The sequence below is a fragment of the Ylistrum balloti genome, unplaced genomic scaffold (assembly GCF_031769215.1).
Source record: "Ylistrum balloti isolate Yb309-2 unplaced genomic scaffold, AGI_CSIRO_Ybal_v1 Utg370038, whole genome shotgun sequence".
Lineage (NCBI taxonomy): Eukaryota > Metazoa > Mollusca > Bivalvia > Pectinida > Pectinidae > Ylistrum > Ylistrum balloti.
The window spans coordinates 2792212-2819567 of NW_026782097.1; the positions used below are offsets into that span (position 1 = coordinate 2792212).

At 34.8% G+C, this 27356-nt stretch overlaps 1 protein-coding gene across 1 annotated transcript in view; it reads right to left on the reverse strand.

Annotated features, from left to right (window-relative positions):
* LOC132548979 (probable E3 ubiquitin-protein ligase HERC1) overlaps positions 1-27356 on the reverse strand; it is a 68958-nt gene that overhangs the window by 27191 nt on the left and 14411 nt on the right. The window contains exons 19-49 of the mRNA XM_060212881.1: positions 26729-26905; positions 25595-25709; positions 23985-24238; positions 22953-23075; positions 21602-21702; positions 21222-21282; positions 20517-20794; positions 19908-20105; positions 19308-19428; positions 18584-18824; positions 18344-18456; positions 17949-18110; positions 17663-17763; positions 17049-17354; positions 16100-16339; positions 15177-15474; positions 14403-14581; positions 13707-13870; positions 12540-13498; positions 11833-12034; positions 11150-11424; positions 10531-10726; positions 9737-9897; positions 7773-7975; positions 6793-6895; positions 4996-5235; positions 3740-3917; positions 2871-2885; positions 2524-2694; positions 1424-1640; positions 798-996 (exon numbers count right to left, since the gene is read on the reverse strand). Coding sequence (XP_060068864.1) covers positions 798-996; positions 1424-1640; positions 2524-2694; positions 2871-2885; positions 3740-3917; positions 4996-5235; positions 6793-6895; positions 7773-7975; positions 9737-9897; positions 10531-10726; positions 11150-11424; positions 11833-12034; positions 12540-13498; positions 13707-13870; positions 14403-14581; positions 15177-15474; positions 16100-16339; positions 17049-17354; positions 17663-17763; positions 17949-18110; positions 18344-18456; positions 18584-18824; positions 19308-19428; positions 19908-20105; positions 20517-20794; positions 21222-21282; positions 21602-21702; positions 22953-23075; positions 23985-24238; positions 25595-25709; positions 26729-26905 — 6351 coding nt within the window. The remainder of the gene's footprint in view (positions 1-797; positions 997-1423; positions 1641-2523; positions 2695-2870; positions 2886-3739; positions 3918-4995; positions 5236-6792; positions 6896-7772; positions 7976-9736; positions 9898-10530; positions 10727-11149; positions 11425-11832; positions 12035-12539; positions 13499-13706; positions 13871-14402; positions 14582-15176; positions 15475-16099; positions 16340-17048; positions 17355-17662; positions 17764-17948; positions 18111-18343; positions 18457-18583; positions 18825-19307; positions 19429-19907; positions 20106-20516; positions 20795-21221; positions 21283-21601; positions 21703-22952; positions 23076-23984; positions 24239-25594; positions 25710-26728; positions 26906-27356) is intronic.

Consider the following 27356-nt stretch of genomic DNA (forward strand, 5'->3'; position numbering starts at 1 on the left):
CAACTGTAAGTTAAAAAGAATTCATTTTGTGGTAAAAACAAAAAAATTTCTATTTCCCAAATATTTCGATGATGTACTCCGCAAGAAAAGGTACGGTTTGCCATTGTTACTCATTTGCTGATATGATGTTTGTCATGTGCTTTTTCCTCCAAAAAGCACAGCTCAAGGTGTGTAAATTGTAATGGAAATAAATATGTATTTCTGTTACTTGGCTAATATTGTGTCTGTCATAGATACATGTTCAATGTCCATTTCCAGGTTCTTCAGATACTCTGAAGCAAAAATGGAAGCCAGGAAATGTATGTTTTTATGCAATGTATTTTATCAGTTGCGTTGCATCAATAATGATAACCGGTTTGATTGGTTGATTGGTTGGTCGACAGGTTTTCCATCTCCGCAACTCCTCCTGTTGCTGGGAATGGTCTTACCAATAAAATATATTCCCATTTTTTTCACCTCAACATGGAAATTTCTCTAGTTTGCAATGTCAGCTTTAAAGATTCATTTTCTTACAAGACTTATTTAACTTGTCTAGAATTTAAAAGTTAACTGAGACACTTTAAATAATGAATTCTAAGTCATATCCTTTATGGTATATGAGCTATCCTCTATGAATTAGATGAAATAAGTGATGATTCAGGCAAATTAGACCAGTGTGTAAAACCTTAAATGTGGACAGCAAGCACACCAACAATACTTTCCATAGTAAATTTTCGTATCTCAAGTTATCAGCTAACCCCTCCTCCCCATCACAAAAATTAATTTTGTTGCAGATAATATATATATATGATATTTACATTTTGGTCCTCTGGCCAACATCTCTGACATCTTGTGACCCCAACCATTCTTTGTGAGAAGTGACACGAGAGATTGCGTTACAGTGAACATGGAAGGTTCGAATGGGGCCAGTTTGGATGTCCCAGGGATCTTCATGCGAACCACTCCAGCACTGCTGCGATGTCCACTAGACTTACCCATGGAAGCATACAAAAGTTCCTAAAATAAAATCATATCTTATCTATCAATTATGTCAATTTTAAAAGAAAAAGGAAGATCTTTTGTGAGATTTTGTCCTCGTCATCATTTGATTTCTAAGTGTTCATTTATTTTAAATATAATAGATTAGAGCACAGATCCTGTCACTAGAAGAACACATCTTATTTGTTGAAGGAACAAAGCTCACTTTGAATACAAACCTGATCATTTTTGTTCATAGAGCTTTTCAATATTAAATTCACTGTCAACTGACAGTGTGCATTTTGATATTTCTACTACAATAAAAGTACTTTATGTAGAGTATTTGCAAAATATGAATCAAATCTATGATTAACCAAATCAGCCAAGAACAAGGTTGCCTGTGGGATTTTTTCCCACAATTTTAAATCTTGGTATAGTTTTACAGTTTATGAAATGACTTTCTCACCTGTGTACACAATCTGACAAGTTGTTTCATGGACACCTGGTTGTCCTGGACCAATGAGCCGAGCGCCTTGGTAAGATTCTGTAGACTGTCTTGTGTCTTGCCTGACTGTGGGTAGCTGATCTTACCAGAGGCACACAGACACATCAACTGTACAATCACCATGATATCAGACAAGCCAATGTACTCCAGGGCTGCTGGTAAACTACAGGATGAGTCACTGAAACAATCACATATCAATGTACTCCAGGGCTGCTGGTAAACTACAGGATGAGTCACTGAAACAATCACATATCAATGTACTCCAGGGCTGCTGGTAAACTACAGGATGAGTCACTGAAACAATCACATATCAATGTACTCAGGGCTGCTGGTAAACTACAGGATGAGTCACTGAAACAATCACATATCAATGTACTCAGGGCTGCCTGGAAAATTACAGGACAAGTCACTGAAGCAGTCATACTCTCTCACCAATGGACATATATTTTGCACAAAAATCCTTGAATTATACCATTAAAACTTTCAGATTCCCAACTTTCGAAATCTGTTTCTTAGTTTGAAAGGATCAAATCTTTTCATCATGTATCATTTGCTTCCCTGGTCAGAGTTAATTTGGCTGAATAGCACTCAATTTGTCAAGTGATATAGGTTTTTAGGAATTTAATCTTTCCTTTTTATGCCTCTTGGAGAAATTTTGGAATTTTTTTATCAAAAAATCCAAGGACCAGGTATGTTTAAAGTAAAATTGGTTGATATATAATGTGTATGAATATGACTGTACCACATCTGTGGGATTGTAGGAGCATGTATAAAGTTAAGGAGCCTGAACAAACCCTGGCTTTTGAGCCGATCTTATAAGCTTCACATGGTTAAAGCAATGCTACTGCAGCCAGATATCAACTTTTGGCATTGATCTAAAGGATCTTGAGAGTGAATCAATGTCATTCATATGAAAAAATCTGATAGTACTTCATACAAGCATGTTATCATGATCATGACGTCTTGGTTATTCAGGAGTTATTTTCAAAATATTTATTTTTTCAGAAACTAATAAAACATTGTAATTCATAATGATAATTCTCAAGAAATGTATAGCTAACCTGCTGGCCAGGACAGAGAGAGCTTTCATCACAATACTGCGGGCCAACATCACCTGTAAAGTTGAGGTGATCCTCTGAAGGGCAATCTGACGGTCACGTGGGTTCTTAAGGTTGGTTGCCTGCTCCCCCAGAGTGCGATACTTACTGTCGGGACGTGATGCTGGAGAAGGGCTCCCTGTAACAAATCCAGGCTTACTGCACTTTTATATGTATCATTGACAAACGTAGTGTCAGCAATACTGTTAAAAAATGACACCTACTAACAAGACTTCAAACATTATTTCTTATGATACTTTAATTTTGTACCACAAAATTTCAGCTGACAATGACTACTGGAAAACAATGACGTATGTATTATTTCTCTTGAAAACATGGTAAATCTATATATACATAGTGGCATCTTAAATTAGTGATGGAAATTTTCACAAGGTTTGAAAAAATTATCAATCTTAGACTACCCATAACAAGATGGAAATCATACTACATAGGTAAGTAATATGGTGCCTTCTTACAGAGCCATGAAACATCTCTGAAACATTTAAATAAAACCAATTCTATAGATTGATATGTTGTAATTTCTATTTCTTTACATAATGCTTTAAAGTGTATGTACATGTAAATGTGTATATGTAAGTAATAATGCGTATGTACATGTATGTATGTGAGTAATAATGTGTATGTACATGTATGTGTCTGTAAGTATAAGTAATAATTTGTATGTATGTGTTTGTGTGTGAAATAATGTGTATGTAAGTGTTTGTGTAAGTAATATTGTGTATGTACGTGTGTATGTGTGTGTTTGTAAGTAATAATGTATATGTATGTGTGTATGTATAAGTAATAATTTGTATGTATGTGTTTTTGTGTGAAATAATGTGTATGTAAGTGTTTGTGTAAGTAATATTGTGTATGTACATGTGTATGTGTGTACATGTGTATGAAAATTAAATAATAAAAACTATTAAAATGTCTTTCCAAATCATGTTATGAAACTTTTGCATCCACATTTTATGCCAAGAAAATAAAATCACCTTTTTGAAGGCAACTGAATATTTTTGATTAATAGAATAGAATACATTTCCAAAGCGTTATGAAAAAAAACCATTGATATTGCAGGTTTTTTGCCTCTAGTTCGATCAGCAAGAGACTTGTAAAGACATCATACAAGGATATTATCTAGTGAACAGCTGATTATGACTTGTTACTCTACATACACAAAGATGATCCAGCATTTGTTACAGAAGCCAGCACCAGTTTAGATCCCAGTGGATCCATCTCTGTAAACTTGAGAGGGTCAGGGCATGGTTTCCAGTCTGTGATGCCTAATTTCGGTAGCAAGTTATCTGTCTCATCTATATGAGTTCCTCCTCGATACCCCATCTGTAATTCTTGCTCTGTCAGCAAAAAACAATGCATGTTTGAGATAATGTTTATGTTTAAAGAAGACACACAGGATATCGCCCATATTCTCTTTTTTTTCATATGGATTTCTCCAACAATAACATTTCCATATTTTTATAAATTCAACACAAAATTACCAGAATGTGAATGAAATATGTACTGTAATGTAAATCGTGACAGAAACAGAAACATCGAGTAATTGATTTCAATGGTCCAAGCACCTATTCTGAAGTTCAAATTTATTATTGTCTACAATGTAGAAAGTCACTAACAAAAGGCTAGATACAGCTCAGGACATTGTTATACTGTTACAGTAGTCGTTGCTTTTTATGGTTCAAATTTTTCAGTTTTATCAACAGTTGGATGCAAAATATGATGTACTTTTAGAGGAAATTATGACAGGGACTGTTGTTTTTCTTTTCCATTTTTATTTCTATAGTATCTAGCTTCCATGAATCAATCCTACCATTGAACTTGGTGAAATATAAAACTTGTCAAAACTAACAACCTGTACAGTATATAGAATATATCTATATCTTTTTTAGTTTCACTTAATATTGATAAAAGTACAGACACTAACTATATAGTAGTTCTGATCCTTGAGTAAACTAAAGCTGAAATAATTTTGGTCCCCAGGTACAAATATTATATTTTAAAGTTTTTAATCTGCATTTTAATACCACTAATTATGATTCCTGGATAAGAACAAAAATTTCACAAGATGTTAAGTTTGTGACTTTGACTGATGACCAAGACTGTAAAGAATGATATCACAACTTAAAATAAACCAAGATTACAAGCTTTTCATAATGTATAGCCTGTTTGTCCTGGGTTTGGCTAGTTTGACAGGGATTAAACTTTATGCTAGTCCTCTTTTAGCAGAAAACTTGAAAGCATATCTCTATGATGGTTTCCATGTTTACAGCGATATATAACATACAATTTCCATTTTTTTTATTCAATGTAAAAATATTTCCTTTGCTGGATTTTCAAAAATTCTTATGACTGCAAACATTTCAAATGAAATCCCTCTGAATAACACAAACTATACAGGAATGATAGAAAGCATACCCAAAGCTGTGAAGTCAACAGAGCTAAGGAGATCTGGAGCCTTATGTGTAGAACTGCTCAGACTTTCTCCCTGTTCCTCTGTTCCCTCTGTGTTGCTCCCTCTGTTGTTATGGAGTTCAAGGTGCCGATCCCGACAGCCTCTACACATAGCATAGCTGGGATAACCTGTGCCACAAACCACTGACCACGGACACATACTATACACACCATTACTGTTGTATACATTGTAACAAGATATCCCTGAAAAAAAAGTGTTGTCAGGTACCATCAAATATTTAGGGCAATTTCAAGACATCAGAGTATGAAAAAATACTGTTTGCAACATCATTGAATCTGCATACATTGATGTTTATCAATGCTTCGAAGAGAGTGAAACTTTAAAACAAAAAAGTGAGACTTACAGAATCAACTATCTAACAGAGTAAATGAATACATTTATTTCCAATATGACACCTTGGGGCCACAGAAGGTCAGAAAAGTGAAGATTTGAAATATGTGAAATAATCGCTACTTGGTGGTTTAGGTTTATATATGTATCATTTGCTGATTCATTCAAGTGTAGCTGCAAATAAGTATGAGATATGGTGGAGTAGGTTTATTCTATGGTGGAGTAGGTTTATTCTATGGTGGAGTAGGTTTATTCTATGGTGGAGTAGGTTTATTCTCTGGTGGAGTAGGTTTATTCTATGGTGGAGTAGGTTTATTCTCTGGTGGAGTAGGTTTATTCTATGGTGGAGTAGGTTTATTCTATGGTGGAGTAGGTTTATTCTATGGTGGAGTAGGTTTATTCTATGGTGGAGTAGGTTTATTCTATGGTGGAGTAGGTTTATTCTCTGGTGGAGTAGGTTTATTCTATGGTGGAGTAGGTTTATTCTCTGGTGGAGTAGGTTTATTCTATGGTGGAGTAGGTTTATTCTATGGTGGAGTAGGTTTATTCTATGGTGGAGTAGGTTTATTCTATGGTGGAGTAGGTTTATTCTATGGTGGAGTAGGTTTATTCTATGGTGGAGTAGGTTTATTCTATGGTGGAGTAGGTTTATTCTCTGGTGGAGTAGGTTTATTCTATGGTGGAGTAGGTTTATTCTATGGTGGAGTAGGTTTATTCTATGGTGGAGTAGGTTTATTCTATGGTGGAGTAGGTTTATTCTATGGTGGAGTAGGTTTATTCTATGGTGGAGTAGGTTTATTCTATGGTGGAGTAGGTTTATTCTATGGTGGAGTAGGTTTATTCTATGGTGGAGTAGGTTTATTAGATATGGTTGAGGTCATATTGACAAGGTAAATAATTTTTCTGCTTCTAAAATTGTAAGAAGGTTATCAAATACATATTCAGCAAATCAAGAAAAATAGAAAAAATATTGTCTGTAGATATCTGTGAATCTTTTTTTTTTTTTTTTGATTATTATTAAATTTGGCTGAAATCTATAGTTAGAAATGCAAAGACAATTTAGTGTTGAATCTGTGACTTTGACATGTAACCAGTCTCAAGACGACTGACGACAAGAATACTTTTACCACATATTATATATTTTTTATTATTGTTTGTAAAATTATAGACACACAGATGGATGGACAGAAAGATGGATGGACTGATAGAAAGGGCATGATTTATGTGGCTTTTTAATAAAAAAAATGTTGGCACTTCATTTTAAGAATAAATAGTTCTCAAAAGATCTAATAATATTGAAATTCAGAACAACTTTGGACTGTTTACAAAAATCTGCACTGCATGAAAAATAGTCATTTTACAGTATCCCAGATGGTTTGGATTATCTGTGGTTAGTAGCAAACACTTACTTCCACAGCCGGGGTGGTCAAGCTGCATGTGACCTAGTAAGTAGTCTGTTTCTTGTTGGCACAGTTCACACACCACAGAAGGGTCAGCTTCAAACTCCATTCTCTGTAAATAGCAGTAAAATGATTACTTCTTTGCATCTGTGGCAAAAATAATTACTGCAACGGTGTTGTTTCTGTGGTAAAAAATAATCACAGTAAGGCCATTATTTCTTTTGCAAAATAATAATAACAAGGGTGTTATTTCTCAAAAAAAAAAGAGGCCCAAGGAGCCTGCATCATTCACACGAATAATTCAGCTATTCAGTCATTTAACAAAGAATTTCAAATATCACAAATGATTTTTGAAGTAATTTTTCAGCCTTTTGGTCAAACAGAAGTCAGATTCACTTTTCATAACTATTGCTTCAGACCAAATTTGGGCAATATCCACGCATTCTTACAAAAGGAGTAAGATTTTAAAGAACTTGCAAAATTTCCCCTTTTGGGCACCATCTTTCAAGCTAAGGGGGCTAAGAACCAATATTCATTTCTGCAGAAAAATCATCACAGCAAGAGTGTTATTACTGCAGTAAAATAATTACTTATTTTCACTATGGAATAAAATAGAAAAAAATAGAAAATTTGAAAAAAATAAATTAAAATCTATTTCATGACTTCAGTGAAAAACAGTCCTCTAGCATTGATAAAACTGCAAAAATTTCAACTATCAAAAAACACAACCTCTTAAGCATTGCAGAGGATCATGGAAGATACTGCATTATACTAATGTCATTAATAATAATTCTTAACAATTCTGGTTGCTCTGGATACCATATGATGGTCCTCCTGCAATATGTTCAGTAAGGTAGCCACAAGAAGACTACTGGTACATAAAAAATGCTCCTGTTCATAGTAAACCAAACAAACAACAAATCACTTATCCCTGCCAGCAACCTAAGTACACAGAGCAATACATTACGTCATCATTACTGGATACTCACAATTGCATTCATGAGGTCCCAGGTGGACTCAGTTTGTGTTGGGAAGAGGTCATCAATACTTTCCAGGTTCATGTTACCACAGAGGACATCAAATGCATCACTAAGCCCATGATTCTCTGACACTCTCTCATACAGGTCTGATGGTCTGCTGGTCTCCATGGGAATCTGTAAGGATTCTGACCGCTCCAACTCACGATCATTAGCTGTAAATATTTAATACAACACTAGCAAATTGTCAACTGAAATTATTCCAAATCATACATGATGATATGATAGGATTTAAAATCAACATAGTAATTGTGATCTTGACATTTCTACTCGAACATGAACAGCAATCATACAAATTTGGGCAAGGAAGCACTGCAGGATGTTTGAAATTGATGTGTTCATGTAAACTGAATTATGCAGAAATCAATTTTCTTCCTAACAGTAACTGTGAATTTGCTTTTTGACCTTTAGGCCTGACAATTATTTCAAAGCAAGCACTTTTATTAGGGAATATGTAGCTTGAAATTTGAATTTAATTGGCTCATTGCTCAAGTTAATATGCTGAAAATCATTTTCTGTGTCCAGAGTTACAATAGTGACTATGACATTTGAACTTCACAAATTGGTGTTAACATGATGCAGAAGTAACTATTTGCTGTTCATCTTAGCAAATGAGGTTAGATCCTGTAAAAGACATTGGGTCACCAGCCAAACCATGAGGGCACTCAAGTGTCTTTCCTTAATTTCATAAAATAAATATTTTCTTGAAAGTACATTAAAGATAATTAAAGAACATCTTTAAAGCTGACCATGGAAGTTAAAATATTTTCATGTTTAGGCAAAGAAAATATCTTTTTTAAAATGCTTTCAAGATCTCCTCCCTAAGCTTACGTTAGTACAAGCTTTGCTTGGAAACTTTTATGGGTATTCAAGAGCACAAAAGTCTTATAACCTGTCAAACTAGTTATTGTTATTTCAATGACTTTGCAATATGAAAAATCTAAATAGGTACATTTCATCAGAATATACAATTCTTAACTTCCATTTTATCTTCCGAGTAAATGGAAGAACCTAGAAATGGACATTGCACATGCAGGCCTATCTATGACATACAGATACAATATTAGCCAAGTAACAGAAATACAGATTTCTTTACATTAGAATTTACATACATTGAGCTGTGTGCTGTAGAGGAAAAATCAGGGGCAAAATCCTCCCTTGTTCTTCCAAGAAATAAATTCCTGCATTATAACCTTTATTATTTCCAGTTATTTCCTTCAGAAAAAAAAAACTTCACTAGTCCAATTTTCACAATCTAAGACCAATCACCACTTTGCATATGTTTACTAGTCAAGCATTTACACAACCAAGATTGAGAAAACATTAACCAATACTTGCATGTTGCATTACAGCATTTTTCAAGTGCTCAAGTGACAGTAAAATTGAAGTGAAGGTCTGTAGGGATCTTGGCTGTGTTTTCAGTTTTATTATTTTCATTATATTTTTATTAATATAATTTTTGGATAGTACTGACCATCTTCACACAACTTCAAGGACCTCAGAGGAGTGAACATTTTTGGGATGGGCATACGTGTTATCACAATACACTGGTAAATTTGACTAAAGGTGACGTTGAAATGATAACCAGTTTGACAGATTGTATGCCTATCATACCATGGTGTGCCTGTACTCGATTCTAACCAAGGCTTGAACTCACATAATGACCACTTCCTTAGATATGCTAACCGGAAGATATTGTTATCATAGGGGGCATCTCTGAAGCATTTGGGAAATAGAAACTTTTTTGTTTTTTCAAAAAATCATTCTCATAAACTTGCATTGTTAGCTTTAATGAAATTATCTTGAGACCTTTATGACAAGTTTTGACAAAAAGCATTGTAAACTTGAAATCGGAGATGAAAGTGACATTACAGTTCCACAAAATCTTAATTAGCTGTCTGTCAGCTCTTCAGTACCTGTATTAGAAAGAAAACTTCTGATGTCCACATGACGTGTACGTGAGATTGGTCGTGGACTTCTGATGTAGCGTGAGCGACGAGTGTCCGGTTCCTCATTAGAGTCATCACTAGATTCGTTCAATAAACCCTCTAATGATATACGTCTTGACAGCAACATACTGAAACAAATACCAGAAAATCATTTTTATCATATAACAGAGGATATTATGGTGCTTTACTTTCTACCTAAAAACTTCACAACACACAGAGTAACCTTATTGTGAGGGAGCTTGTGTGAGCTCAGTCTGTGGAGCATCAGAATTCTCATCCTCAGGTGAGATCAGAGATATAAGGTTTGGAGATAACTTGGTTTATGTTCCTCAGGGAGTCAAGATCATGGATTGTCCTCTGATATCATGGTTGTGTCCTTGTGCAAGATACTTCACACCAAATGCTTTGATAGCATGTGGTGGGTCACCCATAAAATGTTCAATGAGGTATGTAATCATAACCTGCCACTAGGCCTACAAACTGACCAGAGTGCTCATAGGTGAAAAAATGTGAACAATTCATAACTCTGAAATGTCATAAATAAATGTCACACTTTTTTTCTTATATCAACTCTCAATATACTCAAAAGAATTGAAAACAAAGCTGTGAGCTTAATTCTGAAGTTACAAGATATAAAGAATCTGTCACATACAGTCGTGACAGGTCAAATTGATGAAAAAAAAATCAATTACATAAAAATTGAATCATTTAAGCATATGGAAATTTTAAAATGGGCCAGCAAATATGTATAGATATGATACCTGTATGGGTCTCTGACATCATCCTCAGATGGCTGTGAGTCACTGATGATATTACTGGCAGACTCCTGTCCTGGTATGGTGTCACGAGTATTTTTTGTGGCAGCTTCCTCTGGTTCCTGGATGTCAAGAGGGTGTTCCAACATCCACATGGCTAAAGTGTTAATGCCATGGGCAGACACTTCATTCCTATTTACACCTAAAGTTCAATGATATATACAATTATATTTTTAATACTGAACTTTAACTTTAATGAGAATCAAATTAGGATACATGTTATTGCTATTTAACAAGGTTCCAAAATGGCATTTTCAACAAAATAAACAAAATTTATTTCAAGATTTAAACTTTTTTTTTTATATTCATGATTTTTGTTTGCTGGCATTGTTGGCTGTATGTGAGTCTATTTGACCAAACAATGTTTCAAACCACAGGTACTTTAATTTTCTTCAGCAGTTCTGGAAAATCATTTTTCAAGATGAAAATTTCATCCTTCCAGAACAAATGTGGTCTTATTTTCTTCAGTATTCTGGAATACTAGTGTTAAAGCAAAAATTTACACTTGAAGTCAGATGACGTGTCTCAGAGTAAGTTTGCTTAAATGATTTTAACAACATCTTACATGTCTCTGTGAGTGCTCTCTTGATAGCATTAAGAGTGAACCCCATCTCTAGAAGTGACAGGGCTATGGGGGGAGGTGGTGGAGACGGTGATCTGGTCCTGATTGGAAGATGGGGAGGCTTCCTCTGGGGAGGGGGAGGGGAGGGCCTGAGGGGTGGTGCAGCTGGTGGGACCCGCACTACTGAGTAGCGAGATGCTGTGGTGGACTGTGAGCGCTCCCTCCTTGCCCGACGACTGAACAGATGACGTGAGAACGAACTGTGGGGACTATCAGACCTGTACAAGAAAACAACCTTAATAAACACAAACAATAACAATAGACTATCATCATTCTAACTCAATAAAATCACTAAACCTCTTAAGACATAACAATTCTGAACATAATTACAAAATGCTGTTTCATATATATCATATTGTTCACTGAATGATTCTTCATATGTTTACAAATTAAGAGCTGAATCAGAAAGTGATTGAAAGAGTTTTTGTTTATTATCAAAATTCCATCTATTTCACTCCAACAGGGGGTCCAGAGAGTCTCCCTTGCTCACCTGTGAAAATGTAACTCTGTAGATAGGGTCCTTACTCTTTACTCCTATGGAAGTGTTTGTTTTGATGAGGATAAATACAATTTGTTTTCACTTTTTCATTAATTCTGCACTTGTAAGTTCTAAATGATCTCCTTACCCTCGTCTAACATATTGAAGGATTGATGTCTGCTGGTAATTTTCCTGGTCCTCTTCCTGGTTGGACAATTCTTCTGGCGTTACATTTGGCAGCTGGGTAGATGATGGTGGCTGGTTTGCCAAAACCATATCACATGACTCCTGTGGTTTTTTCTTGATATTGAAATTTTTCTCCTTGTCTTTCGTCATTGTTTCATACTTTTCTGTCATAAAAATTAATAATGTTAAAAGACATGGGCCTGAGTAAAATGATAGATTATGCTTTCTGAAAAGGCATTGTAAATAAAATGTGTAATCTTATAATCTTGTAACAACTTAATATCCCGCAAACTGAGTGAAATATAGTTTGACAACTTTAAAAAATAGCTTTTTGACAGTGTATACAAATTTTATAATTCGTCAAAAATTTTTGAAGAAGTTCTTTAAGTCAGTTATTTTCCGAATCCTTCAAATCCACCTAAATTTTATGTTTTCATACAAAACTGAATTACAGTAATCTGTAAGAGGTTATGGCTCAAACAATTATTTTGGCCTTTGACCTCAACATGACCCTAACATTTGGTGTACTGACCCAAATGACACATGATGAACAATAAAGGAAAAAGTTATCAATTTCCTGAAGTTTTTCTGTAAATATGATCACCAGACTAAGAAATATTCATTGAAAATCTATGGGAACAGATCAATCCAGAACCTCATTACTATTACCTTTGACTTCTGAAATACAGGTGACTTCCTCTGCTTTTGATGTAGTTATCATCTTGTACAGAATCGCATGTGCCCTTTCCAGTTCTAACACTGAAAACACTCTCAATAACCCTGACTGACTCAGAGCTAACCGAACCATCCTCTTCATGAATGACCTCAAAGTGACTTTGAAATCTTCATCCCTGCGGATTACAGTACCGTCAACTAAAGCCTTATTCCTTTCTGACAAAAGGTCTGATTTTGGCACAAGAAGCATTTCAATAAACTTGTTGTTTAATAATATAGTGTGTAAAGCTTTTAGAGCAGTGACCTGTACATAGGATGTTTTAATTGTGTGCAATTCATCCGGTACAAATGCTTCATCAACGGAAGTCTTTTGGAATTCATTTGGATGTGGATTTTTGGTTTGGAGTTTTTCTGAAGTTGAAGGAAAAGAATCTTGAGGATTCTTTGATGACAAGGAATCTGGATCACAGAATTCATCATCAAGATTTAACGTTCCTTCCGTTTCCTGGTGTTCTTTTGTCTCTGGTAACAGATCATCACGCGGCGACAGAACTGGTGGCGAGGCCGTACAGGTGCTTGCTGACGAATCATCAAATGTTTCTGCCGTTACCAATGGGGCCTTGCGTTTGTCAGCATTGTGGTCCATTTCCGCCAGCTGCTGCATCTCCATTTCCAACACACGAGCTATATCCTCATCAAGTTTTCTCATTAAAGCATTAGTTTCATCGAGAACACTTTGTTTCAGTTTCTGAACTTTTGAGACAATCACTTCCTCTTTATTGGTAGAAATTTCTGTTGTGGGTTGTCTAGATTCTTGTAACATTGATGGTTTTTCATCCATCAGTAGGGAGAGTTTGACCAGAGTTTCCAAATGACTAGTGGTCATTCCTACAAGACGGTCTGCATCAAATGAAAGTGGTTCTTTTGATTCTAACTTTGACAGCAGAGCATCACTATGAAAAAAAAAAGAAGATAAAGACTCATCATTTTGAACAAAACACACAATTTTATCATGTGAACAACATTGTCAACAAAAAGATGTCTATAATGAGGAACTAATTTTTGTCGACAAAGAGAAGCCCTGGAAGGACAGATTCACAGCTCTTAAAAACAATCTTCAATCATCTACATTAAAACTTTGTTGGTAATATGACAACTTACCTTGAGGAAGAGTCACCATCATCCCACTGGACTTTTGCTGTGTTTGCTCCATCCCTTGCTACCCCCATCAATGTCCCTACCTTGAATGTAGTCTGGTGCATGCAGCGACCTCCAACGCGAAGGCCTGGGTCAAGGCCACCTATGAGGACAAGGCTTGGCCAAACCTATGCAAAAATATCAGGTTGTGTTCAGAAGTGGAAAATACATGTATCGTTGGGACTGTAAGAAGTGGTCGTAATAAGGAATAGCGAGGTGGTCGTAATACTGAAGCGACCAATACAAAGATATATAGTGAAAAAAAACGGGACTGAAAAAAAGTGCCCGTAATAGCAGGGTGGTCGTAATTTTGAGGTGGTCGTTAGGTGAGGTTTCACTGTATCAGCTTTTGATGGGAAGTGAAATATATCAGCATGTGTTGGGTAATGGAAAATATCAACTTGTGTTGAGGAATGAAAAATATTAGTTTGTGTTTAAAAATGGAAAATATCAGGTTGTGCTGTGAAGTGTAAAATATCAGGTGGTGTTGAGAAGTTACAGCACTGACACAACAATCATTCAGATCAATCAATCAAGCTCGTTGAATTTTGTGAGTAATTTTAGCTTTTCTAAAAATGAAATGTATCTAAACTAAAAGTAAAATTAAAATGTATCGAAAGACATCCCAAACCTAACACAAATGTCTATCTATTCACTCACCTCATGACACAGTAAGTGTAGTGTATCTTTGTTTTTCAAATCCAACAACGGAGTTCCTGTAGATTTTTCATTCTTATCTTTGTCATCCATTTTTTCTGTTTTATCTTCCTTCTCTTCTTCTAGACCTTCCTTTGAATCAGCACTCTCTTCTTTCCCTTCATGTTCTTCACTTCTCTCAACTAAAATAAGAAAATAAATAGATCTCTTGCTGAAACACTTTCATGTTTTTCATCTTGCTACTCACTGTTAACATCAGATTGAGTTTTCAAATGATTTCAAATTGGCTTTTATCATTCATTTTGTATTAAAAACATCTTTTTACATTTATAAACTGAAGATTTATTATCCTGATTCTATGCCATGTGAACTGTTGTTTCTTTAATCAAGCTTATTTTGCTGATGTATATTCGCAACATTTGAAAACCAAACTTTTCAATCCTGCATGTTGTCAATCTAATATTTATTTCTACAATCACTGATCTTGATTTTGGACTAATAACAATGAAATTTCACTATTAAAGCTATGTCAAGCTACATGTTGTCAATCTAATATCTATTTCTACAATCACTGATCTTGATTTTGGACTAATAACAATGAAATTTGACTATTAAAGCTATGTCAAGAAGCAAACTATTATGTTTCAAGTATATTTGGTTTTATTGGCCATATCAGTAGCAAAGTCTTGACACTGAATCAAGCTCATAGCTTTGCCTCAAATCCAATTATTCTTTAAAAGTCCTTAGAATTAAACAGTCTCTGGGATATGTAGTTACCATCTTCAGTTTGTCTTTTTTCTAGATCATTCACCATGCTGAGCTGCTGGAGGATTTTTCTGTTGATGTGGCTATTCCAGGCTGATGTTCTGTGTAGAGAACGCAGGAGTTTAAGATTGGCTTCCACCATGACAACAGATTCCGGAGAACATAATGGATCCCCAGGCAGAAGGTCCCTTGTGTTCTCACAAAGCTGCATGTCTGTCATTTTGACCTTCTCTGTTGGGTTATTACTATAGAACATGACGCAGGGATACAGCTCAGAAGCTTCAATGTCCTCAAAAGCAAGCTTCACATCCTGCAAAATAAACGAAAAATTAAATTTACTTTCTTCTGCATATGAACTTTCAGATTATTTCTTTAAAAAAGTTTCAATGGATGGGCATTTATCTGGATACCTGTGACCCCAGGACTCCAAAATAAATAAATTCTATCCACGTTTAAGTTTCCTTTACTTCAAAGCAAATGATCAATAAAATTACATTGGTGGTACCCCTAAAACAGACTGAGAAAAGATAAATGTTTCATTGGAATATTCCTAACCTTTTAATTGTTTACAAACACATTACATGATTCATTTTGTGACCTTTAGACTGGGTCAAATACAAAATTATTCACTCTATATCAAGACAGCAATACAATGCAACATTAGAGATTAAATATCATTATTCTATATAACCCTTAAGGATCTTTGATAGGAAACCTCAACATAAAATGGTTATAGACACATGAATTGAGTTACAGTAGCTTCTTGTGATATGTCACAAAATTAAACATGCCCATAGATCGGTCAATATCCAACTTTATATGAAATTAAAAAAGTATAAAACTAAATGCTTTCTCAGAAATAGCTATAACACTATGTTAAAAGTCTGTCTGTCTGTCTGTATATATATATATATATATATCTATATATCATCTACCTCTCCATTTTTTCCAAAAGATAGTGTGCGAGCATCCATGTCGAGGAGAACAGTGATGTAATCTCCCTGAGTGAATGGTGGTAATGTCTGGGGGGCCTCTCCGCCGTGGTACAGGTTGCCACTGTAGGCACGGTACAGCCACATATCTGATGAGTTCCTGTGAGTGTAGTCGCTGACCGGCCAGCGTGATACTCCTACACATGTACCCTCATTGTTCTTACATTCCTTCACTATTAGTATCTGTCAAGAACAATGCAAAATAAAGATATAGCACCAACTTTATTTATATCACAACATATGCAAAATACATTATTTCAGCTTGTACTAATCACTCTTACTGGCCAAGATGTAAATGTACGAGGGGTCTTAATGTGGGAGGAATCCAGAGTACCTGCAGAAAAACCCTGATGGTCATGCAAGTGACTGCTTACCTTTTCATGTCCATTCTGGGAATCAAACCCTGGCCGGCTAGCAAAAGGCAAGTGCGTTACAAATACGCCAGCTGACCCGATTATAGATAAATAATGTACCAACACTGATGCTACAATCCTCTAAAGTTTCATGTCTTTCTTTTTTTTTTCATGAAAACTGACGAAACATTTCTGAAGTAAATTCTGCAAGTGCTCAGGTTGATAAATCATCTTGCGATAATGCAGTAGATTTTGAATAATTTTAAGCATAGCATTATCAAAATAGAATATACAGGTCAGTGGTCCATGGGAATTTCTGAACTATGTGTTGGATACAATACAGATCTGGAGATTTAAACCAGTCTTTTGTAATATACTACACTGTCAACTACCAGTATACAATGAAAAGGTACGAAATACCTGTTTCATATTATCAGTCTGAATAACAACATTTATTTGTGAATGAGTTACAAGTCGTCATTTCACAAAGCTTATCACATATTTCATTCAACACAATATATAAAGTATGTGCTTCATACCTTCCACTTATAGCAACCAGATGTCATAGGGGTGACACCAAGACCATAGCCCTTGCCTGCTCCACTGTGAACCAAGGTCTGAGAGTTTTCAACAGTACAGTTCAGACATTTCTCACTGTCAAAGCTTGCTGTCTGTAAAGTAGCTGTGTCTGTGTCCTCCTCGAGGCTCTGGTTGAATGCATTTCTTTCACAGTCTGTAAGTTTCTGGAGAAGGACTTCTTTCTTCTGTTTGGCCTGTTGGAGTGCTTTACATTGTGGAATAACCCACATATTGAGTGCAAGGCCATGGAACATGTCCTCAACAATCTGTAAATAAACAATTATTTCCTTTTTGACAATAATAAAATATGTTGGTAATGCTCTCACTTCAGAATATTTAATCACTTATTGATCCAAAATTGGGCAAAGGATTTGTCTCCCCTTGGCTAGTCACCACCAAAGTGCCTAGGCACCCTGATCCATCTGATGAATGTATGTAGTCCTAATTAGGAAGCGTATAATGTGAACCTGACCAGACTATGAATTTGAAAACCAATCCAAGAATGTTGTTGAAACTGAGTTGTTTATTTAAGCATTGGATTTAGCTACAATTCAAACAAAAATATCAACTTTACCTGTTTATGATCTTCGTTATCATTACTCTCCTCACATGACAGAAGAACAGACTCCAGAAGGTTAACAGCTATGAGTCTAGTCCTTAGGCTGTATCCTGTGTCTTGGTCTGCACATAAATATCATCATTATTTGCTTCGTATAATAATCTTTTTAATTGTATAAAATATACTTTGAATTTTCATCAAATTTTAAGTAAAATGGCAAGCCAATGGCAAATTATAATATAGATCCTTCTTCATTCAGAAAGATCCACCTAACACTTCATTTGAATAAAGATAGACTTACCCGAATTGACCATCACATGTTTCTGTTGGGCAAGATTAAGGAACATGGAAACCCAGCGTTTGGCAGACAGAAGCTTCAATATTGTTTTAGTAGAGGCTACTCGCTTGAGAAACAGTAGGAAGTTGGCCAGCTGAACATGTGACTTCACTCTGTATGTAGTCCCTGGACAATATCAATGATGTACAAGTACACTAATGTGATATTTTGCTGATGACAATATTTTCATCGCATCTGATTCATCTATATTCAAGACGCTACTCTCATTACAAACAGGTTATTTGTAGAAAACCCTGACATTTATCAGATCCTACAACTGATATCAGATTAATAAATTTCAGAGCAATAGATTTTACTGTAGCAAATCTTCTATTAAAGTAGAATACCATTGTCTATACCTGTGTCCTGCTGAAGACAGGAATCATTGCAGGTTACCATACTGGTCAGTTGAATCCAAAGAAGGTCCACAATTCCTTGTACAACACCAGATCCCAGTTTACTGGCATACACCCTGTAACAGCAAATCACACACTCTGTGATAACAGCTGATCATAGACACATTACAAATATATACTAAGTCATTTAATGATAGTTAATGATAACAATTATGTAATTAAGTCAAAGGACACAGTATATACCCTGATGTGAGTGTGATGAGCCTAAGGAGGTGAGAACTAGACATCTTAACAACCACTTGTAACTGGCTGTGCTGTAGGTCCCGATTGGTCAAAGGCAGGATGTATGATGTTGGAGCATCGCTGTGGCTAAGAGTCAGGAGGCGGGGCAGCAGACCACAAGACACAGCCAGGGAGATATCTGCAGGTTTGTACTTCATACTCAGGGAGTAGATGGTCCACAGTAGTAACTTCAAACGAACTCCTGAATAAATGGAATTGTGCGTAATTGGACAATACAATCTTTAAAATCATGCTTTAAAAGGTAGTCCCAAAAATCAGATAATACTCTTCAGTGAACTGTATTTGAGAGGTCACATTGGCATGTTCTACACAATGAGAATAGAAAAATTTCTTCACTACAGGAAAACTTCAAGCTTTTTGTTATTTGATTTAAAATAATTTTTATTTAAATTCTTTTGTAAAATTATATCTTGAACTTCTGAAAACACAAAGTCATTTACATAACAAGTAGTTCATATCAAATAATCAAATAACTCTAACACAGAGTTCATATAAAGTTTAGTTACTGAAGAGTAAAAATCAAATGTAGTTGGAATATCTTTGTGCCCACATAAAGTCTAGCTACAGTAGCTCAACACCAGTATGTTGACTGGACTCAAAACTTTTTAAAGCATTTCAATACTTCAGAAAAATTGGGCAGCATTTTGCTATGTTTTTGATGTACCTTCTCCAATGCTGTCTATGTTGTCTGTATGATGGAGTGCCTTGACTAGTAATTCATAGATCTGATGTACTGCCAGCTGGATCTCCTGCTGTGTCTTGGCTTTTGCAGCTTTAATTTCATCCTATAAAACAATTCATCATATCACATTTATGCTATCTTCCCTTTGCTATTTCATATCACAAATATTAAGTTCTAAACTCTTTTAAAACTTTTAACATAAACAACGATTCAAAATTGTTTCCCATGTAATTTGAAAGTGTCAACATCCTTAAAGAAAAGATTTACAGCGCAGAACTTTTATGTCCAATAAATTCACTCTGTGGGGATCAACATATTTGTTGGTGACACACCCACCACAGAATAAATGGTCAGTAACTCAGCTTCCTGAAAAACAAAAACCTGCCACAGGTAGGCGAGGTAGGGATTGAACCATACATTTGCATCTCTCAGATTTCTCTTGAGACAGCCAAAACTGATCCTCTACAGAGTGATATATATGGAGCAGTTTTAATTGTAGTTAAATGAACTTGAGGACAATTATAACCATCATTTTCAATACAATTGAGTTTACCATTGATACAGTTTAAGTCATTAGATTACCTGATAGTGGTAGAGTTGTGCCCCTTGACCAGAGCTCTCTACAGGTCCACAGAAGCTAAATGAACCAGTGAGGAGCTGAATATGAGCCGAGCAGAGTAAGGTTGTTGGTGTGAGGTCAGACACTACCTTGCCAAGCTGTTGATTGTCTGTTCTTGTAGATAGCAATTCTTTAATTTGGTTCAGTGCATAAAGTCGGGACTGTAATTGAAACAATTGACAAGAACAGTAAATATGAGGACCACAAACAACAAATTTTCCACTTAAATTTTATTATCCTTTTGCATTTTTTATCTTATTTTTTGCTTCATTTGAACATTCATTCTATTCACACTGAAATATTAGTGTGATCTCCACATATTTCTCAAATTATAAAGAATACAGTACTTAGCAATACAACATTCCAGTAATACAAAAATGAGCTTATAGATTAACATACTACTGTGTTAATCCTACAACAAGGGCTAACAAATGACATTCGACCTAAAGTCTGGGCGTGGGCTTATTACAGGACAATAAAATAGCAAATTTATTAGTTACATTATAAAATGGCAAAATATATGGGCTTATTACAAGGCATATGTTTATTGCAGGATAAATTTAAAATTCTACCTCTGCCCTAGACTGTTGGTGCTCCAGTGCCACTGCTATTTCCCTGGGATCATTGTTTCTGTTTGACTCTCCATCAGTTTCTCCCGTCCCGGTTGGGTTTTCCAAAATCTCCCCAGTGACAAATTTACATACATCTGAAGCTACTTGTTCAGTGAAGGTTTTTGCAGGATCTTTTATGGAGGAACTGGTGATATCAGAACCTGTGGCTCTTTCCTGCTGCCATCGTAACCTACGGAGAATTTCTTTAACTCGTTGTAAGGAACCCATGTTGAAGCTTGCTGAAATAGACAGAACTGGTTCTTCCAATTTTATGCTTCAAAGATAACAGTCTTTTTAATAAACTATTAACTCTATTAATTGTCATAATGAGTTAGACCCCCTGATTCAGAATAAGAGAGATTAATTATTGCAAATATTAAAATGAAAATTAGGGTAAGACAAACCTTCCATTTAGTGTAAGTTTTTTTATTGTGGCCATTCATATCGCATCTAGTTGTAGGATAAGCTTTATTTGCTTGTTAACTAAGTTTATTATCTTGTAAAAAAGCCAGGGTCATTTTGAGGTCAAATTTCCTTGTAGAAGACATTGGCTACCACGCTGCACAACTGAACAACCTCACTAGAAGGTTCATCACATGTTATCCAGAGAAATAATGAGACAAACACAAACACCACCTACACTGACATTGAGATTGGGTAGCTTACCATCAACGCTATAGACTGGGGTTGATGTACCATCCCTTTGTCGTGGGATATCCTCCTCTGTCTAAGAAAGCAGAAGAACAAAATTACCTTTCTATTATACTTGAAATATTCACGGAACATGATGATCTGACTTTATCTAATACACAATTCTGTAAATAGAAAGCTGAGAATTGCAAAACATTGTAAAATTGAAGTTAAATTTTATAAGGTATACTTTGAAGAAATTCCTTTCACAAAATTTTCATAATCTTTTTATAAGGTGGTCACAATATCTTAATTTTGGACCATGCAATATTTCAAAAGAAAATAATAAATTTCTCCTCAATTCAGATTTTTTTTAAACAAAGTTAGTATCTTCTAAATTCAGAATTTGTTTTTACCAAAGTTCCCTGGGTGGCTGATGAAGCACTTAAATCAGGAACACTCCCTCTCCTAGGTATGACTGGCGTGGTAGTGATGCCAGTCTCAGAACAGTTCGTTTCTATAAATAGAAATAGAAAGTAAAAGAAAATTTGTTGTTCCTCACAGATCAAATCTAGGCTTACCTTTTCTCACAAATACCAAGGAAGGACAAAGGCTTAAGTTTGAAGGCTTGCTTGTAGATAGCTATGTTTATAAATGTGTGAAAAACATCAAATTGTTCAAACTACGAAAAAAGATTTTAAAGGCAAATCCAACACTCAAATTATACATACTCAAATTATACCAATTTGACATATATGAACAAATAGATGGAAATGATACAGGGTGTTCTAAGTTTTGAAATATGAAATTTGAACTAATCCCTGGTTAACTTGAACCAAACTTTGAGAGCCTGAAATCTTTTGGTAAATAGTTGTTAACTCAAAATCTTTCTTGGCTAGAAGTTAATTAGGTGAGTTCTGATGATGAAGAGGGACATAAGGACAACAAAGGGGACACAAGGACAACAAAGAGAAGGGTCACCTTACACATGCAAAACTTTCTGTGAGACCTTGATGATCAATTTGTTAAGAATACCCAGGTGTAAAGCTTCATGACAGAGAAACAAATCGTAATCCAACACTTCAAATACCACACGGACAACAAACAGTACAAAGAGCTATTAAAAACATCATCAGCATCCTGAGAATTGCACTTAAAACCATGGAAAAGGTAGACTCCAGCACAGAGTCATCAATTTAAGGCTGGAAAATGAAAACGGAGAGTTGGATAAGATAATAAGATAAGATACATACTACTGGAACGTGTATCTTCTTCCTCAGAGAACGTATCGTTATAAGACAGGGTTGGTGTGTCTGTAACCAAAATTAATACAATAAACTAGTTTGCAATAAATGTTTTCTACAACATATAATGAGATAAAGCAACTAGAAAATGTCTCTAAGACATGAATGCCTTAGCTCCAATGCATATCAATGTTCAAAAAAAGGGTATTTTAACCTTTGACCTTAGAACTCATTGTCAATATTGAAAGGAATTCACTCAAATTGAAAACAATAACATATCCCCATGTGATGCCACAGATGGACGAACATGTCTGCTCTCCTACCCCTTATTCTCTTTCACCTTTCTTAAAACAGTGTGGCTATAAAAGTGAACAAACAGAGAATATTTTAACACCATAATATATGGTCTAACACAGTATATTAGATAAATTTAAAGTTATTGATATATATAGTAAATGACATCTTATAAGTTATATTGTTAAAAATACATGGTTGATGTTGAAAAGTAGAAATGTTTTTTGACCTGCGACTGCAGCCCGGACCCCTAGCAGCAGAAACAGACATCTTTGTTGGTAGTCCAGACAGGCATCCTCAAAAGATTGTTCCCGTATTGTGTGTGGTAAATCTTTTATTGTCCCCTCATCATCTGTAAAGTTAATACATTTGTGAAAATGACGTCAAATCAATTTCTGATTTATCTTATTAAAACATGAGTCTTAACGGGCCTGCATCTCTCAAACTGATATTTAAACATTTATGGCAAAATGTTCTCATTATCATAAGTAACATGCAATTGTTTTCATCTGCCTTAAATACCAAAAAACAATAGCAAATGGTACAATACTCCTGCTTTAACAACAGACCAAAAGACCCTGAAAAACAAGCGGTTATGAAAATTGCTAATTTGACTTTAAATGTCTTCAATGACTAAATTATTGTGATACTTCAAACCTGGACTTACAACTGGATAGATATTTTAAAAAAATGCAGCTTATACAATATTGAATTCCAAACAATAGATAACTCACTTGCTTTCGATTCCATTTCTGTGATTTTTCACAAATGATAAAACATTCATTCAAAAGATAATAACTGCCAGTATATCCTGAGTATTATGCCAGATTTCTATGTTCTACAGCAATATAGATTGTACATATGACATTCTGCTATTCATACATGTTTACCATGATGGCGAACAATTTCATATTTTTTATGGACATTGCAGGACAAACTTTTTACAAGAAACTGCACACAAGCCTTGGCTAATAAACAACTTATGATATGATATGATAATATGATACTTACGATACCATATGATTTCGATTTGTACTATACAAAGTGCTCTAGATTTCTTATCTACAACTGCTTGTTAAAACCAGACATTATTGCATGGTCCAAATTTAGACCTGTCACCTATCTTAGTGAGATCAATGCTAGGCACAACTTCGCAATGGAAAGGCTATCTATTTTGAGTCAGCTTAAAAGCAGTATTTCTGAAGTAAGCTAATAGTTATACAAAATCAGTGTATATGAATACGTATAATGCATGTCTCACCTGACAAAGGTTCTGAGCAATCGTCTTCTTGTTCCTCTTCCTCTTCCAAGGTTTCAGACCATTCTTTTGCAGCCTCTGACCTTTCTGGCATTTGCCCTGGTGACAAGTCAGAGGTTTCATGTTTGGGAGTTTTATCCGACACTGGTGACTCCAACACCTTGCTGCTAGACAAACTCTTCATCTGTTTGATTTCATACAGCTGACTTCTAACTTTAAACACATGCTGGAAGATAGTTTCTAGGGTTCCAGTGATACTGCGACAAAAAGCACACTATTTATTAACAAGTAATGTACATACAAAAACTTTTGTAGACACAATCATTTTATCTGAAATCAGAAATAGCTCAGGAGAAGCAAAAAATGCCCAAAATACTGTGTACACATAATCAGCGAATACTGTGAACATCGTCTGTAAAAATCACAATACAAAATCATGGTAAAATCCCAAAATTACATGGACACAACTACATGGGATCCTACATATAAAATATGAGAGAGATCCATATCTTACTTTTCAAAAAAAAAAAAATGGGATAACAGACTTCATTGTAAAAGTTCAAGATAGCTGCATGTCGGCTACTTTGGATTTTTTATCAGACTCAAAATCAAACAGGCACAACTAGGGAATAAGGGGAACCTACATATGCAATTTGAAAAAGATCCATCCTGTACTTCTCAAGAAATAGCGATAACAAAAATAAATTATTAACTGATGGATGGACGGACGATGGCCGGATGACCAACGACGGACCACGGATGCAGAGTGATTTGAATAGCCAAACATCTGATCACACTTTTTGTCACATAACTAAAAAAAGTTACATTTTGACAGGTTTTAAAAATTCAAATGATGAGAAAAATCAAACATAGACAGCCATTTTCATTTCATCACACAACATCATTGTCCATATTATGACATCACAAGTAATTTCTGACTGGCACAGCTGAATTATATACTATTAATGTACAAGCTAAAATGTAAATGAATTAATTAACTGGATAATAGGCAGATCCAGTAAAAAATATGGTACTGAAATTGGTTTAGACGAATTCTGTACCACATTGACATTTGACAATTACATTAAGTATTTTTTGGACACTTGATTTCGTGGATAAATATAGCTCAATAACTTCACTGATAATTATTTAACAGGTTATGAACAGATGAAATCATTGATGAAATATATCCACAACATCAATGTAAATGAATCCACTGTAAAAATGTTTAACAAATTTACAGTATTTAATGAAATTCTTCAGATTCATTTCTAAAAATAATTTTTAAGATTTACAGTTGAAACTCATCTCAAAAATGCTTGAGTAAATATTCTGCTTGAGTCAAAATACTTTTCAAGTCCCAATGTTTTCTTTCTGTATCTTTGTATATCTTCATAAAAACTGATACAGTTTTTAAATAACAGATTAAACTATGCTGTTTGAGTGCTATCATAGCCTACTTCTTTAAACGTAACTCAACGTGAGGAAGCTGATATCGTCAACCTTATTTATACACATCGTTTCAGCCAAACTTCGGACAAGTCAAAATATTTTCCATGGTCCCTTGAATTTCGAGATAACAAGATTCGACTGTATATGTTAAATAGACAAACCTGCGTTTGTGCAGAGCCATCTTAGTGAGATTACAATGCTTCAGTAAGACTGACAGAAGACATCTGGAAACTGTATCAAGCTCTGCTTCATCAGACAGTTCACTTGTGTGCCAGTCTGAGGGTGAAAAATAAGCAAACATATCTACACAAGAGACTTTTAATAGAAACATTACGGACCATTGATAAGATTCATTATACCATGTAAATATATCTAGTATATTTTTTTCACTACTGAAATACTTATATCATTCTATAATTAAATCATACATTATCTGTGCAGTCACTAATTGATGGTTTACTCTGTAAGTTTATATCACTTAATATTACATTGTTTAGCACATATTAAGAATTTCCAATATCAACAAACTCTGTCAATGATGAATCACATTACCTTTCAAATTTTCAAAATATCCTCATGAATTATATGATTGAAACTTCCTACTGATTGTAAGTTAAGGTACATAAATCGACAACAATTTTGGCTTCAGTGATGCATTTGCAAACCATTGCATTGTTTCTTCTTAAGACTATTCATGAACATTCATACTTGTAAAATATTTTAGAATTTTCATGGGAGATTTTATATGTTCAAAACTTCAAGTCTCAGAATAGTGATTTTATAGGCCTCCTTTACTTGAATGTGTAATGGTATTTTAATTCAACATAGTTTAAATTACCATTTGGTGGAAAAATTTGAGTGTTGAACTTTAAAATACCCAGTAATTTGAATTTACAAATAAATTATGCCAAAAATTTGGGTAAAAAATTGGGATGTCTCCCTCCTAATACGAAAGATTGGCAACTATGATCAAACATTAAATTCCTTAGTTTTCACTGCATCGATAATAAGTAAACTGGCACTGAATATCAGGATAAAACATTTAGATAATTATCTGTTTGACAAACATATCTGGTTATCACCCTAGCATTATAATTACAAACTAAGGCACAATTCAAAACTTTATTTGATACTTGTGACTAAAACCTTGACAAAAATCAATGCTTGACACAAATGCAGATAGCTATACCTATGCCTGTACTTTCTAATTTGTCCTTTTTGAAGAGGCAAGCTACAATCCAAGGGTTAACTGTCAATAATCTTGAATCTTGTAATAATAAGACTGACATCTTTACCTTGACTTTTACCATGGTCCATCATAGTCTCCCATAGAATATTATTAACTTCACACTTAAAACCACAGCACAATTCTACCAGCGAGATGGTGTCAGCATCAAGATCAAGCTGTTCCAGGGCGGTAACCTCTGTCCGCCGACCCTGACAACACTCTAGTATACTGCTGATAAATTTCTCTATAGAAAAAAGAAAAAACAGGAAGAATTCAAAGGTTTTGTTCATTTTTTGTTTGTTTGTGAAATATCAACAAAAAGTGTTACAACGAAACATACATTCAATTGTGCCATTCTCTTTAGTGACAGGTATTCCACAACAGACATCTTTGACAGGAATTGTTGTGATCAATGCAAATTCTCAAGAGATATACTTTACACTACATTCTTCTAACAGCTTAACATTTGGTTTCACATTAATTTGTTCTTTACTGTACATAATGGCATTGATCAAATCAATTCTAGGCTCATCTGTGATAGTAATGTATTGATTCTGTAATGTGTATTTAATTATTTCATAAATCATATCTATTATGCACAGTAAACTTTTGATATTTAATTTGATTTTTAGTTTTTTTTTATGCAACCGAATGATGAACTGTTCTTATCCATACTTCCTGAGGTATCTTGTTTA